This window comes from Astyanax mexicanus, chromosome 1 (assembly GCF_023375975.1).
Source record: "Astyanax mexicanus isolate ESR-SI-001 chromosome 1, AstMex3_surface, whole genome shotgun sequence".
Lineage (NCBI taxonomy): Eukaryota > Metazoa > Chordata > Actinopteri > Characiformes > Acestrorhamphidae > Astyanax > Astyanax mexicanus.
Window position 1 is genome coordinate 84660598 of NC_064408.1, and position 18494 is coordinate 84679091.

General features: G+C 37.8%; 1 protein-coding gene across 7 annotated transcripts in view; it reads right to left on the bottom strand.

The window, feature by feature from the left end:
- kif13bb (kinesin family member 13Bb) overlaps window positions 1-18494 on the bottom strand; it is a 39899-nt gene that overhangs the window by 13488 nt on the left and 7917 nt on the right. For all 7 annotated transcript variants that reach the window (XM_022684566.2, XM_022684558.2, XM_022684564.2 and 4 more), the window contains 27 exons: window positions 17982-17994; window positions 17601-17661; window positions 16886-16978; window positions 16348-16528; window positions 15371-15458; window positions 15146-15280; window positions 14416-14528; window positions 13780-13891; window positions 12765-12977; window positions 12567-12677; window positions 11361-11495; window positions 10532-10662; window positions 9805-9891; window positions 8921-9108; window positions 8585-8801; window positions 7543-7705; window positions 7074-7220; window positions 5665-5814; window positions 5281-5403; window positions 4389-4565; window positions 3881-4038; window positions 2650-2782; window positions 2348-2470; window positions 1866-1895; window positions 1225-1324; window positions 351-477; window positions 209-264 (listed from right to left, as the gene is read on the bottom strand). In XM_022684566.2, coding sequence (XP_022540287.2) covers window positions 209-264; window positions 351-477; window positions 1225-1324; window positions 1866-1895; window positions 2348-2470; window positions 2650-2782; window positions 3881-4038; window positions 4389-4565; window positions 5281-5403; window positions 5665-5814; window positions 7074-7220; window positions 7543-7705; window positions 8585-8801; window positions 8921-9108; window positions 9805-9891; window positions 10532-10662; window positions 11361-11495; window positions 12567-12677; window positions 12765-12977; window positions 13780-13891; window positions 14416-14528; window positions 15146-15280; window positions 15371-15458; window positions 16348-16528; window positions 16886-16978; window positions 17601-17661; window positions 17982-17994 — 3365 coding nt within the window. The remainder of the gene's footprint in view (window positions 1-208; window positions 265-350; window positions 478-1224; window positions 1325-1865; window positions 1896-2347; window positions 2471-2649; window positions 2783-3880; window positions 4039-4388; window positions 4566-5280; window positions 5404-5664; window positions 5815-7073; window positions 7221-7542; window positions 7706-8584; window positions 8802-8920; window positions 9109-9804; window positions 9892-10531; window positions 10663-11360; window positions 11496-12566; window positions 12678-12764; window positions 12978-13779; window positions 13892-14415; window positions 14529-15145; window positions 15281-15370; window positions 15459-16347; window positions 16529-16885; window positions 16979-17600; window positions 17662-17981; window positions 17995-18494) is intronic.

Consider the following 18494-nt stretch of genomic DNA (forward strand, 5'->3'; position numbering starts at 1 on the left):
CCAACCTTAAAATTTTATGAGTACAAATCACACATCCCCACATCTGCCAGTGAGGAATTTATTTTTTATACATTTTATTTTGCATTATTCAAAATTGTTTGTAAAAGTGGGCATTTTTAAGACATTCCCTTAAAGTAAGACTTTGTGAACAATTTAGATACGTGTCAGTGTATAGCTGTACAGTATTTGTAAGGAAGTTTAAACCTACCACTGAGACCCAGGAAGATGACAGGAATGTGTGTTTCCATTCCCGGCACAGGAACCCTGCAGCAAAAACATCAAGACTCCGGTAAGATAAAGTGAAGTTCTGAGATGTGATTACCGTACAGTATTTGTACTACAGTACTGACCACTGAGCAGGAGCACCAGGGATACCACTGCCAGCAGACGGCACCAGCACAGCGTTCCTCTCCTCCGTCAGCGTCAAACGACACTCCAACAACTGAGACTCCCTCTCTACATCATCCTCTGACTTATCTTCACAAAGAGAGAGAGAAAGATAAAAATACATTTTATAATACATCTGCGTTGCCAGTGAATGTATTTTACTAAGTTTTTGTTTCCAATGCATAGTATTGTGCTATGTTGATGCACATGTTATGTTCTTATTTATCTAACTGGCAGTCTCTAAATATGTATACAGTTTTGTAATGTGATTTCTGACTCTCTTACTAAAAAAAAGAAACAGGGTTTAATTAGTTGTGCTGCACTGTCATTTTCATATCCTTGCCCTGTTTCCTGTCGTATCACTTCTCTGCCTGTGTTGCTCTCTGTGTTTGTTTATCTTTCCCCTCCATGCATGTGTCATTTCCCACATGGTCCTGTGTTTACCTCCATGTCTTCGCCCCAGTCCCATGTTCCTCAATGTAGCTCCGCCCCCCTTGTTACCTGTCCCCAGGTGTTTCCTGTTTCTTGATTAGTCTGTGTGCATAAATAGTCTTTTTGTCCCAGTGTCAGTTTTTTGTACATCAGTCAGATTCCTTTTTTTTCATTTTCTGTCTGTAGTTTATTTATTGTTTATTCTAGCAGTCCTGTCTGTTCATGTTTCTTGTTGTGAGTTTAGTTTTGGTTCATTGTTTGTGTTTTCTGGTTAATAAATTACCCTGCATTTATGTCCACCTCGCATCCTCCCTGCTGCAATCCCTGACTGTCATCATCTGTGTTGTTTTAAATGTGCTTTTTAAAAATTTGACTCAACTTCGTTGTGGTGAGTTTTTTTTTTACCTGGTTTGGAGACGAGTTTCTGCAGATGCTGGTCCAGGTACTCCTGTCTCTTTGTGAGGGCCACCAACCACTGAGCTCTCAACCGCTCCAGATCTTTCTCCTACACATTAAAGTCAATGATTCAGTTAAAACAGAAAAACTGCAACACACAGAATTTCATTGGGTTTCATTGCGATACTTTGCAAACAGATTGGATTCAATAATTAAAAGTCACTGTGTATTAAGACACCATTCTCTATATTATATAATTACATTCTTGAAATGGTATGAATGTTTATTTGGGTGTGAGTGTTGTAACAGTGGTTTTACATGTATTGTAATATTGCGCATGTGCACTGGAGTTTAGTGCTCTGTGCGGGGCGGTGAGATAGCTGTAGCATGGCCTCCGGTCTGTTGTGTCTATCCTAAGTTATCCAAACAGTAATGGTGAGATGCGCGGGTGCTTTTCCATCATTAAACACATTTTCTAACCCGCCCGGAGTGTGTCCTGTGTGTGTGCTTCTAGAGAAGCCAGGACCCTGTGTATTTTCTCTGCTAGCTGCTAGATACTTTACTTGTAATAGAGCCATTGTGGGGCGCAAGAGAAATTTCAAAGGACTCTGACAATAAAATTGTATTGTATTGTATTGTTTTGCAGTTACCTGATAGCTGTCCATTTCTTCATCTCTCACCTACACAAAAAGAATCAGAGTCACTTTAATGACCAAAGTCTACACATATTATTTAACTTTTCTAGTCAATTTAATGTTTAAATTAATTAATTAATTAATTAATTAATTAATTAAATTAATTAATGTGAAATCAATTGGATTGTAGATAAATGTATTTAAATGTTTCCAATGAACACACTGATTATAATAAATTAAAATTCAAACCTACATGCCTTATACATTCAGAAACAAATGACTCTAAACAGAACACTGAACACAATATCTAGAAATAACTTCTTCACAACATATAAATCTGAACTGTATTGACTATGATTATTATTATTATGAGTGCAGGTATAAAATGGTAGGCTGTAGAAACAGGAAGGTGTGTGTAGGTGTTTGTGTGTGTGTGTGTTAGGGTAAGAAGATGGACAGTGTGTGATGTGAGTCATGCAAGTGTGACTGATGCTCACTCTTGGTGCTGGACGGACCTCCACGCTGCCCACACTCACACTGACTACACAATCCACCATGAGGGGCATGGTACCCGAGTCCTGCACAGAGCGCACCTCCACCTGGATACGCCGAGACTGACCCTGTGCACACACACACACAAGCGCGCACGCAAAATAAATTAAATTAAAATGAATTAATTTATACACACACATTATACTTATATGCCAGAAACGGTAAACCAACCACATGTAATTTATTCTAATTTACGGTAATTTATGGTAATTTGTGGTCACTTTGCAGTACAGTGGAGCCCACTCACCTGTCTGAGTTGGAAAACCCCACCTGTACGGACATCTTTAGCAGGAAGAACCTCCACAGGTACAAACTCTCCACCCTCATTCAGCTCCAGAACCTGAACCCACAGCTCCAGCCTCCTCATCACCTCACTCCACCTGGATCAGGACCGTCACAGTCATATAATGATTTATAATAATACATGAATACTGTTATATATGACGGTAGTGAAAATAATGACGTTTAGTCATGAACTCATATACTGTATAAACAACAATACACTCGAGGTACATACTATAACATTAAACTTAGACAGCTATTTACTGCAGTCATAGAGGATTATGTCTTATTGTGATTGTACTACTTTGTGGGGTCTCTTCTCTTGTTAAACGTCCCAGAGTAAAACTGTATGGGTAAAGTATGGCCACCTTAATTTTAGTGTTTTTTTTATTTTATTTACTGCATTGAAACTGAAAGTATCCTTAAGTGCAGTCAAAAAAAACCCCATCAAAGGTTATAATGAAACTGGCTCTCATCAGGACCGGTCTAGAAAGGGAAGACCAAGAGCCCTATTTTAGTGATTTATAGGCGAGCCATCAACCACACACCACGCAGCTTGATTTACGGTGTTTTATTGTGTCATTGGTATCATGAGGACAAAAAAAAAATATGTCCTGTGCAGCACAAAATGTGCAAAAGACGTACTTATTCTCTTAGTTAATCATGGGTGTATTTTGGGTGTAAGGCGAATCAAACCAATAGGCGTGTTATTTACCAATTCCTTTAGGAGTCAGATACGCTCTGGCGCATTGTGGGGGTGTATGCGCGCACAGTGTACCTGTTAGGAATGACAGGAATGGACGTCTGATGTTTGACTGTTGTCAGGGTTTTAATCGGTCATTGGTTTATCTGTGCTTTCTGCCACCAAGACCTCCACGCCCATTGGCGTAGATATATTTCTAAACTCCTTTGCTAATTTAACAGTGCAGGCACAAGGCCCCAGAAGTTAAATTCATCAGAGTTACCAGCCTCAAAAAACGCAAGTTAACAACATCCCAGTAAGGAGCCCACCTAAATGCTTATTTTGAGAGAGTATTTTGGTTTTGGTTTGTCTTATGTGTTCCTTCATAGTCTAGATGACTTTAGTATTAATTTACAATGTAGGAAAAAAATAAAAGACATTGAATGAGAAAGTGTGTTTAAACCTTTGACTGGTATTGTGTGGTGTGTGTGTGTGTGTGTGCGTGCATGTATACCTCTCTCTTAGAGAGCAGGTTTTGGCCTGGATTACTCCTAGATCCCACAGAGCCAGGTTTCGGCGTGGGTTGGCCAGTATGTGGCCATAAACCTCGATCGCCACAGCGCCCTCGGCCAGGAAATCCATTAAATCCTCAGTTACTGAAACCTCCATCTCCTAATAAGGCCAGGAGATATAAGTGGAATAAAAATCATACTAAAATCAAACACATTTACTATAATAGTGGTTATGATATGTGGAGTTAAAAAACAGTGCAAACATAATAATTAACCGCCCCTCTTTATTCAAAATGTAGCCAATAAACCAAGGCATATTGGCAATATATGGCTATACAAGTGAAAACAGCCAGTAATGGAAGCTTATACCTCACCCATTAGCATGGTGCACATCTAAACTCTTTTTTTACACTGTGTGGATGTGTTCAGCAATCTCTAAACATCAGCCACAAATCATATGTTGCCTGACTGATTATTTGACTGTATAGGAGATCATCTAATTTTACTGACCTTACTGTTGTTAAACACAACCAAACACTGGGGGTCTGTGCTGCTAGGAGTGGAGGGGGCAGAGAGGTCCATTTTCGGGGCGATAAACACCAGCTCCTCTTGACCCCAAAAGTGATACTGACAGAATACAAAGTTGGAGAGGTGCTGGGGAAGCCCGGTGGCATGAGACACCTTTATCTGAACACAGAAACAGAGAGAGACACACACATTGTCACACAAACAAGTACTAAACCTTACATAAGCACTGTTTTTTGTCCTCATTTTCTGTACAATATATAATCATTGGATATGTGTGCCAATGACTGAATATAATACACTGGGACAGAGAGACTGGTTAACTTGATTAGGACAGATTAAACTATATGAACAAAATTCACATTCACAGTTTCTTCTAAAGTCAAGGTTATTAAAAAAGATTTTATCTTGCTTTTGTTGGAGTCTAGTGTCTACTGTCCTGGGCTTCTGATTTTACTAGATTTTGAAGCATTGCTTTGCAGATTTGATTGCATTCTGTCAAAAGAGCTTGAGTGAGGTCAGAGGTTGAATTACCACCAACCAAACTTATCTCCCCGATTTATTCCAAACGTTACGGATGGAACAGAGCTCCAGTTATACCCTTATAGCTCTGTTTATACCTTTCTGGCATTAAGCAAGGTGCAAACAGGTTTATTCTTATCTGCTCCAGCGTGTCCTATTCTATTGTCAATATTTTTCTACAGGTACTATAAAACTGTGTGTTTGTGTGTGTGTGTGTGTGTGTGTGTGTGCAGCACTGGATGCTACTTAAAGTAGACACACATTGTATTGTACCAACAATTATTTTTAAACTATTGTATCACCAGTAAACATTTTAATCTGAGAAAGTGATACAGTGGTGATGGTGATGCTTTACCTTGCAGATCAGTCTGTGTTCATGTGTTTCTCCCTCAAGGCTGTGGTCAATCTCCTCTCTTCCACCTTCTGCCTTCAGCTTCCCACTCACCCTTTCTGCCTCCACATGCAGACGCCCTGCCACCTGAGCACACACACACACACACAGACACATTTACAAAACCACACAAAAAAACCCATTTAGCATCTCAGTCCCAGAATACACAATCAAGTCTATACATTAAAACATTTACATTTTGCAGTACCATTAGTATATTTACTACAGTTACAACTGCATAATATATTTTACCCATTGTGTTACCCTATTTATTCTATGCACATATTTAACTCAATTTTGGTAAAAAACAAAGGTCTAATGATTACAAATGAATATTTTTGCACACACCTCCCCCTTCTGGTTGATGATGGGCACTGCGTACTGTAGCTTTACATCGTAGAAAAGGCAGGCCAGGAAGACGTTCGCTACTCCAATCAGACTGTGGTTCTCCTGCTCATCAAAGAATGGGTCAGCTCTCTTAAAGTAGGAGCGCATGACCTGCAGGGGACATAAACAATAGTGAATTTGGGTATTTGTGGACAGGTTTGTGCTACACTGACATGAAATCTAAATCATATTTAGATTGACAATACATTTAAATGAATTAGATTGTTAAGAGAAAAACTCAACTAAGCAAAAAAAACTAAATAAAAATAAAAAACTTTGTTTAAAAAAGTAATAATTTTTGTCATTTGGTAAAACAAATTTACAAAAATAAATATTCAATTTCAATATCACTACAGTAGGACACAACTTCTTCTTTACAATATTAAATAAACAGCAATAAACTCTAAATAAAGCAGGACTATTAGGTGCTCAGGTGGCTCCCACTTCCAGGCAGTTGCTTTGTTGCCCTGTTGGTCACTAGGCTGAACACCTAATATGGGATTATAGGTGGCTGCCAAAGGCTTGTTAGAAAGTTGCTTTGGTGTTGCTAAGTAAAGACTATAGTGTTGTTAATTGGTTGTAAATTATGATTATGATGGCTATTATGATTTTGCTAGGTGGTTTCTAGGATGTTATAAAATGTTTGCAATGCACCTGCAATACTGTTTCAAGGTTGCTGCTATTAGGTTAAGACGGAGTTGCTGGGTGGTTAAGATTGTCTTCAAGTTTGGTTGTGATGTAACTGCTAAAGTTTTTTTTTTTCTAGGCAGTTGCTATGGTATCCTAGGTGATTGCTATGGTGCCGTTGGAGGTTGTAAGGGTGCTGCCAAAGCATTCAACCAAAAAGCTGTATCACGAATCACAAAATCAGACGGAGCAATCTGAAGTTGTTTTTCCCTAGTGGTTCTGAAACACGTAGCATAACCACATTTCATTAACTGTAGTTTTCAGATTATCTCATATAAGGCACACAATTATGTATAACACTTTTAATATTTACTTACTGTCAGTAATGAATACATAAGACTGGGTTAAAATACTGTATTAATGTTCTTTTAAAAGTGAGAATAATCATTTTTAATTGATATATCTTCACTGTCACACAAAGCCTGTGTTTAACTTTTTAACACCATGAGAATCTGGTAGTTATCCTTTACACTGTGTATATAAAAATGTCTCAGCCGAAATGCTCCAAAATGACTCAGGCTGTCATTGAATTAAACTTAAATACATTTCATTTTCTTTTTGCTGTAAAGTTGCCACTTTATACACTTTTGCGTTAGATTTTTGCGTGACAGTGACAATCTACTGTAAATGTACAACTTTATTTTCTCTGTAAGTCGTTAGTAGTTAATGTAACACCACTGTACAGGATCGTCCTCGTCGTAGTCCTTCCACTCCTGGTAGAGCTCCTTCATGTCGACCAGTCTGTTCTCCATCTTCTCCATCGCCCAGATCTGCTTTCCTTTCCCTTTTCGCCTCACCTGAATTGCAGGCTCTCCCAACACAGTGTCTCTCTGAACACACACCAACAAAGAAAAACACACATCACACACTACTGGGAGAGACATGGGGAGATGCACTACTGTTTACTTTTACTGATAAAAAAGGACACTGGCAGTCTGAAATGTGACTATACGACTATGCTATTTTTAAATCAGCTTTTTTTTATCAGTCTGATAATGTATGACTCATATGGTCTCCAAACAAATAAATTTTTACATTTGTATACATTTTTTTTTTTTTTTTTTTAAAGATGACCCAGACCAAGGTCAGCCAGTCACTCCCACAGACACACACACAAACACACACACACACAGCTTTGCTGGCTGTGCTGACCTTGCGGTTGGCGTCGAGGTTGGCTGCAGGAATCTGCAGGGTGACACTGTATTCAGTCTTTTTGTTGAGCTCCTCTGCGATTAAGCTGGCCTCACATGCCAGCTGGTTCGCTTTGACAATCTGCTCCCTGAGCTTTCTCAAACTACGCGTCAACACCGCCTCTCTGAAACACACACACACACACACATTAACATATCAGACACTGGGCCTGAGTGATAAAACTTGGCAGTATTTGCACTATGCTATGCAAAATGTGCTGGCTCTTGGTGCACTTATGTCTTTTTAATTCTGCAGTATTTTTAACAAAATCCATATGCTAATGTGCTCCTGCATATTAATGACCAACACTCAAAACAATCAGAGCCACAGATTCTAAGGAAAAAAGAAAAATAGTGCTTTGACTAAAATGAATGTTAAAGAAACAGTTAATAATAATCTGTACAGAATGTGGTGCAAAATTATGAACGACACATTGGGATAGTTTTAGTATCTTAAATGTTATTCAATTGTAAAATAGACAAATAATCTTTAAATACACCAATCAAATATAGCATTATGTCTATCTCCTTCTCTATACTCCCACTATCCATTATTCAGCTTCACTGAGCATTTAGTATAGGAATACTTTGCAGTTTTATAATTACAAGATCTAGTCCTTCTGTTTCTCTGCATACTACTGTTTGTAATGGTCAGCATCTATTACTTGGGTGCTGGGTCAGTCTCAGCACTGCAGTGTGGTGTTCTATTACGAGCAGATCAGAGTTTTTAAACACTCACTGTCCACAAAATCGAGTAGCATCACTACCCATCCATCAGCTCACAGACGCCTTGTGCTCATTGACATCAGCCTATGAGTGCTGAGGATAAAAAGCGCCATCTACCCACCCAGAGAGAGCAAGGCCAATTTTGCTCTCTCAGGGCTCCGGCAGCTGATGGCAAGTTGCATTACCAGGATTCGAACCAGTAATCTCCCGATCATAGCGGCAGCTGGACCACACTAGACCTAAAGGATGCTGTTGGTTGACTATTGTAGGCCTCAGACCTGTCATTGCTGGCTTGGCGGAGGTGGCTTTCAGAGGTGTGTGTTGTGGTCACAGCTGGGGTCCCACTGCTTCTCCGTTGCAGTGATCTCTCTGGGCCCAAGCTTTGCCGCATACGCTGAAGCTCCTCCTCGTATTGGAGCCGTTGACGCTCCAGAGCAGAACGCTTCTCTTCTTCATGTCTCCTCTCCAGAGACTGCAGCACACACTGCATCTGGTCTGCCAGGGAAACAAAGATAAAAGAAAAACAATAATGACATAAGCAATCTGAGAAGATATTTTAGACCCATGTGAACATTTCCCTTAATTCCTAAAACCATAACCTCCAGTCTGCTCACCATCACTGCCCAGTGCCTTCATCATGACTTCGGTCTGGGCATACTCGTAGTTAAAGCTGATCTCACTGGAGCCCTGACTCACTCTGTCCAGATCCACATCCAGCTGCTCCATGCTGGGAGCAGCCTTCATCCCCCCACCCTCCTCTGCCTCAGCTGCAACACGAGGCCGTGACTTCGGCAGGTTAATCCTAAAAGAGGAACAGGAAAAAACACAGATAAGAAATCTCAAATAAAACATACTCTTATTGTATCCATTCTACACTGAATTGAATACATGCAACATATATATAACCCATGTGCCTACCCATATGAAAAAAAATATGACAATAATTTGCATTTAAGAACACATTTGCAAACATATAGTGTTGTCTATTAAAACTGTTAGGACTGCTATGTTTTGTGCTACTGAGGCAGGTGCAGAGTGAAATTGACTTTTATACTACTGCCATAAATACCAATCCACTTGCAATTCTCACTAATGGATAGCTCTACATTTGCATCTATTGACAAGCTGAAGGACAGAAAAATGAAAGAAGCATCTTATCACTATAATGCAAAAACCTTGTGTCTCCAAATGACAGTTTTACAGGAAAAGAAAAAAAAAACTTCTCATAATTTTCAAAAGAATATGTTGTTGTTGTTGTTGTTATTATTAAGTTATTATGGACCATTACTATTGATCCATTCATTGTAACATTTTGAATCAATGTGAAGAACAACTAGCAGATTATTCCAAAAAACAGCAAATACAGGCAATACAGTGAATATGGTGCACAAATATAAATCAGGTTACACAATTAAACAGTTCTTGAAGATTTCTCATTCACACTCCACAAAGGTTCCAAAGTGCAGTTAGGGAGCAGGAAGTGGAGCCAGTTACAAACCTGAAGAAGTGATTGTTGCCCCAGAGGATGCGATCGCCATGGTGAAGCTGGACCGGTGCATAAATAGGGGTGCCATTCACACAGGTACTAGAAAACAAACACAAACACAGAGATACAAACTGTTATATTGTTGGCGTAATTAATATCTAGAAAAGCTGCTACCTAAGCAGTTGCTGTTATTTTCATTCATCTATCAGCCCTGCTGCCGGAGGCCAGAACAACGCAGATAATGAACAGTTTCTACCCACAGGCCATCAGGCTTCATAACAAGACTGTGACACTAAATGACCCCACACCTTTTCATTTGGCCATTTTCCAACCATAACAATAATAATACTGATATTTATTTATATATTGACACTATGGTTAACACAACTAAGTCACTTATAATATATATATATATATATATATATATATATATATATATATATATATATATATATATATATATATATATATATATAGTTGATTGGATTTACTTTAATTTGTCTATACACAATAGTTTTTATTTGTATATACTGTATACTTTTTTATGGTATTCTATTTTGTTTATTTTTATTGTTAGTAAGTTATATAAAGTAATTATCTGTGCATTATCACCCTAAGCATTTCAATGCATGTATTTATTGACATGATCTGCAAATGACAAATAAACTTGAAACTTGAGTAATATGAGCAAGTGTGTGTTAGAGTGTGCGAGTGTGTGTGTGAGTGTGTGTGTGATTACCGAGCATTTCTCTTTGGTGTGAGCATCACTTTTGAATCTGGAGTGATGTCAATAAGGCAGTGCTGGGGCTGAATGGCCAAACCACACAGCTGGATGTCTTGAGAATCTGATGAGCCCACTAACATATGATCCTGCATGGGTACATACACACACACAAATATACACAAACCTTGAATACACCTCACCAACATTCAACTAGTTTTACAACAGTAATTACACACTGAAATTCAACACTTACTGCACACTTTTTTATACATGCAGTAGCTTTAAAACTATGGCAGTGACTGACAATATCACCTCATTAGTATTGCACTTTAGGCAGGGACTAAGCAGCACTTGCCATAAATATATGCCATTAAATCACATTTGAATTTCCTTTTACAGTTTGAACGCTCAGATGAATAGTGTTTGTGGCTACAACTTTCTGCACAAACACTTGTCTGAGTGTCCCCCTGTAAAAATCACTCCTATATTCAATGTAAGAGACCCACACGCATATCCCACAGGTCAGTTTTAAGCTTCCCTGGAACATGATACTAGTTCCTGTCCAATGACACACAGCATGCCAGTATATATTTAAATCAATTTCTTGAGAAGTTATCTGCCTCAGGATATGATAACACATTTTCAAATACATGGCATTGTAAATGTTAATGTATTTTCAATCTTCTATAGTTAACTTCTAACATTTAAATTTTTTGTTGCAGAACTCTTGCATGTTCACTATAACTGTCTTTTTACATACCCATATAAAACAAATTAGTTTAACATAAAAAAAAAATTCCAGACTTTTGAACAATAGTGTACATTCATAAGAATACCAGCAAACCTTTAAGTAATAGACCAGCAGCTCGTTGAGGGCAGGGTCTGCGTTTAGATTCACCAGGAAGCATTTATCCTCTACCATCCTGATACCAGATGATTGGAGAGAAATGCCCAAACTCTCCAGCTGCTTCTGTCTCTCCTGCACAACAAAATCACACACAGACCACTGCAATTACTCCCAGCCAATATAAGCTTCTTTATGTATATGAACTATACCTGACTTAAAAGGCCCTATTTTAGCAATATATAGGGGAGTCAGCATTTGCGCATCATGCTGCTTCATTTAGGGTGTGTCAGTGTGTTTTTGGTATTGTAAGAATGTTAAAAATATGCCTTGCACAGCTCAAAATACACAACAAAAAGTTAAAGTTAAACATTCCACTACATTTGTAGTAATGGGCCCACCAGGAGTGGCATGTATAGTGATCTATACACAAGCTGTCAACGGTGCACCATACAGTTTTCTTTTAAGCCGTGTCAGTGTGTCCTTGCTATCGTAACGACAGGAAGAGTACGCCGGCTTGTGCGGCTTGAAATGCACAAAAGGCATATACTAATCCTCTTAATTAATCATGGGTGTGTTTTGGGTGTAACATGCAATAAACCATTCCCTTTAGGAGCCAGGTGTGCTCTGACTTTGTCAGACTGGTATTTTAACGGCTCAGCACGTCTCAGCAGAGAAAACTGACCTGCGCTTTCACACTTTGAAGGTGTGTGAGCAGGTCATTTATGAGAACAGCTATGTTATTATTTTCAACATTCTGTTTATTGTTGATGTAAAAGTTGGGATTGCACACTACTGCGTGTTCTTGTGTGTGTGTGTAACGAGCAGAGGTGTACGTGCATGTTGAGAGCACATAGTGCACCTGCTTTGTTAGCAGCATTGTTCAATTATAAAAAAAAAAATACTTAGTCCACATAGAGAAGTAAAGCTGCAAAAACAACACAATAAAATAATTCAACAGACAGCAATTTGTTCAATTAATTTATGGTAAGTATTAGCCTTTTTAAATAATGAACCAAACAAGGCAGCTTACCAGAACAGAGCTCATTTACATGTATTAGATCTAAATGTACAGTAAAAAATGTAAAATGACTGATTCTAAGAGATAAAGAGAGGTTGAAATGTGGTCATGCAGACATGAATTATAACTACGTATAATTAAAATAATTACATAATCTTTGACTTCATGTATTCATAGGTGTGTACCTGTGCAATTTCCTCAGTCTTCCTGAGTTTCTCCTCCCATGAGACGGTCATTTCCTTAATTAGTTTCTCAGACTCCTCCAGCCTCTCCTTCAGCTCTGGAGCCTTCATAGACTGGGACAAAAGAAAATAAGGTTAAAGCAAAAAAACTAGGAGTGCAACTGGAGAGTTAGAGTGGAAGCGCTCAGAGTTAGAGTTTACCTCAGCTTCAGTGAGCTGCTCCCGCAGTTTCTCCACCTCCTCCCTCAGCTCCCGGATGATCCTGGCGTTCGGGTCCTCGTTTACCACCGCATGGTTTACGATGCTCTTTGCTCGATCAGCGTAGCGCAGAGTGGACAGAGTCTCATCATAGTTATCAGCGGCTGGACTGATCGTGGCCACCATGGCTGTGCGACTGTTACCACCCAGACTGTCCTGAAAAAAAAACACACACACACACACAGTTAGTTTTAAATGAAAGACATGAACAATAAAAGCACTGGTACAGAATCTAACGCTGTCTGTCCAAAACACATATATTTTAAACCTAGCCTAAAACAAGGGATCATGCTTTCTTTGTCAGGTTGTAAAAACATACCAGATAAAAAAACCAGATTATTTAAAAAAAAAACAACAATTAATATTAGTGTTACTGCACTGTTTAATGTATACTGGAAATAAAGGCCAACAAATATCTACTGTTTAATTTCTTTCATGTCTTAATAAGTTTCATGTCTTAAAAAGTTACAATAATTCTTAACATGTCTCATTATAAATGTGTTTTAAGTTATGTATAACTGGTTTGTCAGTTTCACTAAAAACTAATGACTTACAAGTGTTATAATTGTTAACAATTTGTCTGATTTTATACTCTAACAATAAATCTAACAAATACTTTAAATGAAACAATGTAAGGTCAACTTTGACCTGGTGAATTTGGATCAATAAAAGCAATATTTTGTATCAATCATATCCATAAAACTGCCAGCAGCTGATATTTGGTTATAGAATCAATATTAAAAACACTCCTCATATATATCTACTGCCATCGTTCTCCAGGTCTGCACTGTGTGGGCAAGTCAGCAAGGAGCTGGGGCATAGTTAAAAAATATTTTTTTTACCCAGCAGAAAAAATGTGGGTCTGAAGGGATTAAAAATTCAAAACAAGCCAATATGCTCTGTGTGTCATTATGTGATATGTTACATGCTGTGTTTTACTGTAACAAAACCTGGGTACCTTTAGCAGCCATGTGAGTACAGAGTCTCTGTAAGGCACAAATTTATTCTTGTTCTTTCCTGCTCCCTGATCAGCCAGGGCTGAAATCACCAGACCTAGGGTAGTAAGAGACCTACAAACACACACACACACACACACAGTCATCATCATCATCTTCATTAGTACGACAACATAACAGTATGGTAGAGTTATGTGCAGGCCCAGACAAGCTGAGACAACATTAACATAAATGCGAAACTCTGTGTCTAGGTCTGTTTGCACTGATCATGATTTTGCATGGTCTATTTCAATTCATATTTCTTTACTAAACTTGCAAATGCTTAATTCTTTGGGACCCTTAATTAATCACTTCTTTTTACCAACAGCCCACTCTTTGTGGCTTAAATGAACACAAGTTACACACTAGTATATTTACAGTATTTATTTATTAATCAAATATGCTGTAACTAACATTATTTGTTCGGTAATGGATCAAACTGATCTTTAAATGCAGATGGACTAAAGTTTCATCTCAGAAAAATAACCTAATGTATCTATAAAGATCAGTTCAAACTACTAAATTGTGCAGCCTTAGTTATATTTGTAGCTGCAGTGTGTTTGTTGTAGTTGGAGTGTTTGTGCCTGTTTGTTACTGACTTGTTGATGTTGCTGCCCTCTTTGAGACGCTCCCCAGCCGCTCCAGTTTTAGCCGCCCTTTCACTGCCTGCCAAGTCCACCAAGCTCAGCTTACTCACCTTCTCCCCACTTGTCTGCACGCAAAGAAGGGGACACACAATTACACCTTTCAGCATTACTCAAACAGATTTCATACAAAGCTGTGGAAAAAATAAAAGACCACATAAAAATGAGTTTCTTTGATTTTACCAAATTGGAAAACCTCTGGAATATAATCAAGAGAAAGATGGATGATCACAAGCCCTCAACCCAAGCTGAACTGCTTGAATTTCTGCACCAGGTGTGGCATAAAGTTATCCAAAAGCAGTGTGTAAGACTGGTGGAGGAGAACATTACAAGATGCATAAAACCGTGATTAAAAACCAGGGTTATCCCACCAAATATTGATTTCTTAAAACTTATGAACTTGTTTTTTTTTTTTGTTGCATTATTTGAGGTCTGAGGCTCTGCATCTTTTTAGTTATTTTTCATTTTCTGCAAATAAATGCTCTAAATAACAATATTTTTATTTGGAATTTGGGAGAAATGCTGTCAGTAGTTTATAGAATAAAACAACAATGTTCATTTTACTCAAACATAAACCTATGAACAGCAAGAACACCTAGAAACTGATTCAGAACTTCAAGTGGTCTCTTCATTCTTTCCAGAGCTGTAAATTCAGCATTAAGAAGTGGATGAATATGTAGCCTACCCCAGACTGTAGGTCTCGGAGAGTGTGTGTGAGGATGAGGTTGAAGACAGCATGTGAGCGGCTGCTCTCCTCATTCATGTTGGTGGCCGCCACGGTACGGGATTTATTCCCCTCTGACATCAACGACTCAATGTCCTGAAAATAAAGCAGAACAAATAAACTAAAACAATCAGCATATTGAGAGTCTACTGAATTATGTTAATGAATACAACTGTTGTGCTGAACCTTATAGCTGGTCACAGCCAGGCGAGACAGTCCATCAACATAAGGACCCAACACCTTGTGTTCTCTAACCCGCAATGCTTGGGAACTCCTAAAAAGGGATGGTTTAAAACAATAGTTAAAGCCGGTGAGTAATGGAGGTGTATATTTCAGCAATTAGCATATATCTTAACTGTAATATCTTAATAACCAACAACAGTCACACACCTTTTATCTTTCAGACACAGTGTTTATCATCATACTCCTGTCAGTTAGTCAACGGCAGTTGCATTGAGCCATGCTATACTTGTATCTGTAAGTGTATCTGTAGCCGAGCTAACAAAGCAAATGCTAGCTTAGCGAGTGGCTTGAGGAATTAGAAACACAAGCTCTCTGTCTGTCCAACAACAGATGCTTGATCTGAATCACTATTGTCCAAACATCTATAAGTAGAGTTTCTTAGCTATCACACAATCCACAAGCTAACATTATAGCCATTTTCCAAAACAATCTGCTGTGGACCATTTTGATAAAATATGTTGTAATTGTATATCCTCAATTACTACTATTACTGTTTAACTGTCTCTTATGTAGATGTATTGCAGATAACAGCATGGTAAATGCTAACATATGCTACATTTCTGTCTGTTAAGTCATTGTTCATTGCAAGGTCAATGTGCAAAATATCAAACAACACAGCTGATTAGTAACATACTAGTGACAATTTTATTGTACTATTTTTAAGTTAATCTGAAATCAACAATTATAATAAGCATAATGTGATATATCAAATAAGTTAAGTCCTCGATTTTGCTATCTTTTTTCAAATGTCTTTTTCTGCTCATAAAACATATTCTGACTTTTGTTCATATGCACCAGCAAGAAGGACCCTGTTAACCTTCATGCTTGCAAAAGTTCCTGCCCTAGCACACATTAAATATGTCTATATCTTTTAAGCTGAATGAAAGAAAGCTTGGGAAATCCAGTCGGGTGGTTCTTACCCTTTGGGGTCCAGCAGGTCTCGGACCTTCTCATTGTAGATCTCCATATAGGACACTTCCACAGTGAAGCTTTCTCCCTCTCTCACCACTCGGATGGTCCTTTCAAACAGAGAACTGCACAGTCGTGGGATAAGACCAGGCTGCTCTGCCGAACCCATCATAGTATACGACTTCCCTGAGCCTGAGATCACACACATAGCGTTAAAACCACCAAGAGCGTTAGTTAGTCTAAATGTCTAATTTACCAAAATTTTATATTATGCCAGTTGAAGTACATCCTAGGAACTCTGGAACAAAGCTTCAAAACTAGCCTATTATTTTTTTCTCTCTGTAAGACAATAAAGGAGGTATAAGAGGGACGTGGGTTAACCGAACTTTTTCCTCACACAATGGTGCATGATAACGTAACCAAAAATTTAGAGCGGCATTACATTTAGAAAGCAACAATTCTGTCTTTAAATTGACATGAAATGATGACCCAGATCAGAAATGTGAGCCAATGTTTTAAAGATAAAAAAGGAAAGAAAAGCAGAATTACCAGTTTGGCCATAAGCAAATATACAGGCATTATAGCCCTGGAATGCGTTATCCAGGAGATTCTCCCCAAGGCACTGGAACACCACCTCCTGACCTGAGAGTAACAAACACAATCTAAATCTGTTTAAAACAAAAACTATTTACAGTTGTTTCAACTACATGCATTTCTAAATTACTCAGGTTTTCTTACAGAGAAACAAAATCTTTTAGTATTTACTTAAATAAACAAATGACTGAATCACAATGAAGAGTGAAACCATGTGAGATCACATTCAGGTAAAAAATGCTGCAGTATTCTTATACCATTAGGCTGGTTTTACAGGTTTTTCTCTAATCAACAGCTTGGTTCACTAACATGGAAAAAAGCATGTCCTCTTTCTTCTAAAAAGCAGAGTAGTTCTACTGCATATTTCCATGAAATGCTTCTGCTTTTTGTAGTCCCTCATAATAGGGCACAAAAGCCCTATGCTGGATGTCTGTGTATGTGGGTGTATGTGCATGTGCTTGACTGCAGTACTGGGAAATAGGTACAGTTCTATATCATATCTTATTATTAGAGTACCAACAGTATCAGATTATTTCAGAGTTAGTAGTAATGAAGTTAACAAGCTTTCTAGATGCTTATACGCCTACATGTTTTGATCAGTACTAAGAAACTACACAATTCAAATATTGACAAAACACTCAACTTAGCCCAAAAATAAATGTCCTCATACCTGCAAATTTGCTTGTTTCTGCCTCATCCATAGACCAGAAGCAGTAATCATATGCAAATGCCTGCAAAAAACAATGTTAATATATATGTATATTAATTATGCCAACAAAAGTCAGGAGTATAATTACAGCCATCCATTCAATATAAAAAAATATATTAATAACAATATTTTAACAGCAAGTACTTAATCAACAGTACTACCCATAGCGCTGTAAAAGCAATGTCATTTGCTACTGGAAGTTTGCCTTCTGTCTTTTTTTTTTTATTGGCACTAACTTGTTTCCCTTGCTGAATATTATGTATAAGATATATAATTTATATATACAAGACAAATAATTGATGTTATCGCATGCAGACAAATGGCAAAAATAGGTAGGCTTACCTTTGGTTGACTCCTGCATTCATTAAGGGGAAGAAGGTATAAGACAAAAAGTAATTAATATTTTTCAACAATAACCTCACAACACACAAAGCTTTAACACATTGGTCACAGTAAAATTTAATCAACATGAACTTAATTATTTATGTGAGCTATGTGTGTGTTTATCGTTGTGTAGTACAATCTTCATGCTGCCTTTATTATTGGATGCACTAAAATCAGATATCAAGGAAAATAGCTATAATAAAACGTTAATAATAGTTTAAAATAATAATCACAGTACATCATTTTACAGCATTTAACCTTATTTAACTATTAAAATACAGTTTTTGCGTGTATTTTTGTGCATTTACATCCATGCTGTATAAGCTGCAATTATACAGAAATGTACATTTAAATGTATACTTTAATGTACATACAATGAATTTGAGAATGCTTTTTTGCATGTATTATTTGGTGTTTGTCTGCTACATAAAGCCTTTATGCCTACTAAATACAAAGTAGTGTTGTTCCTAT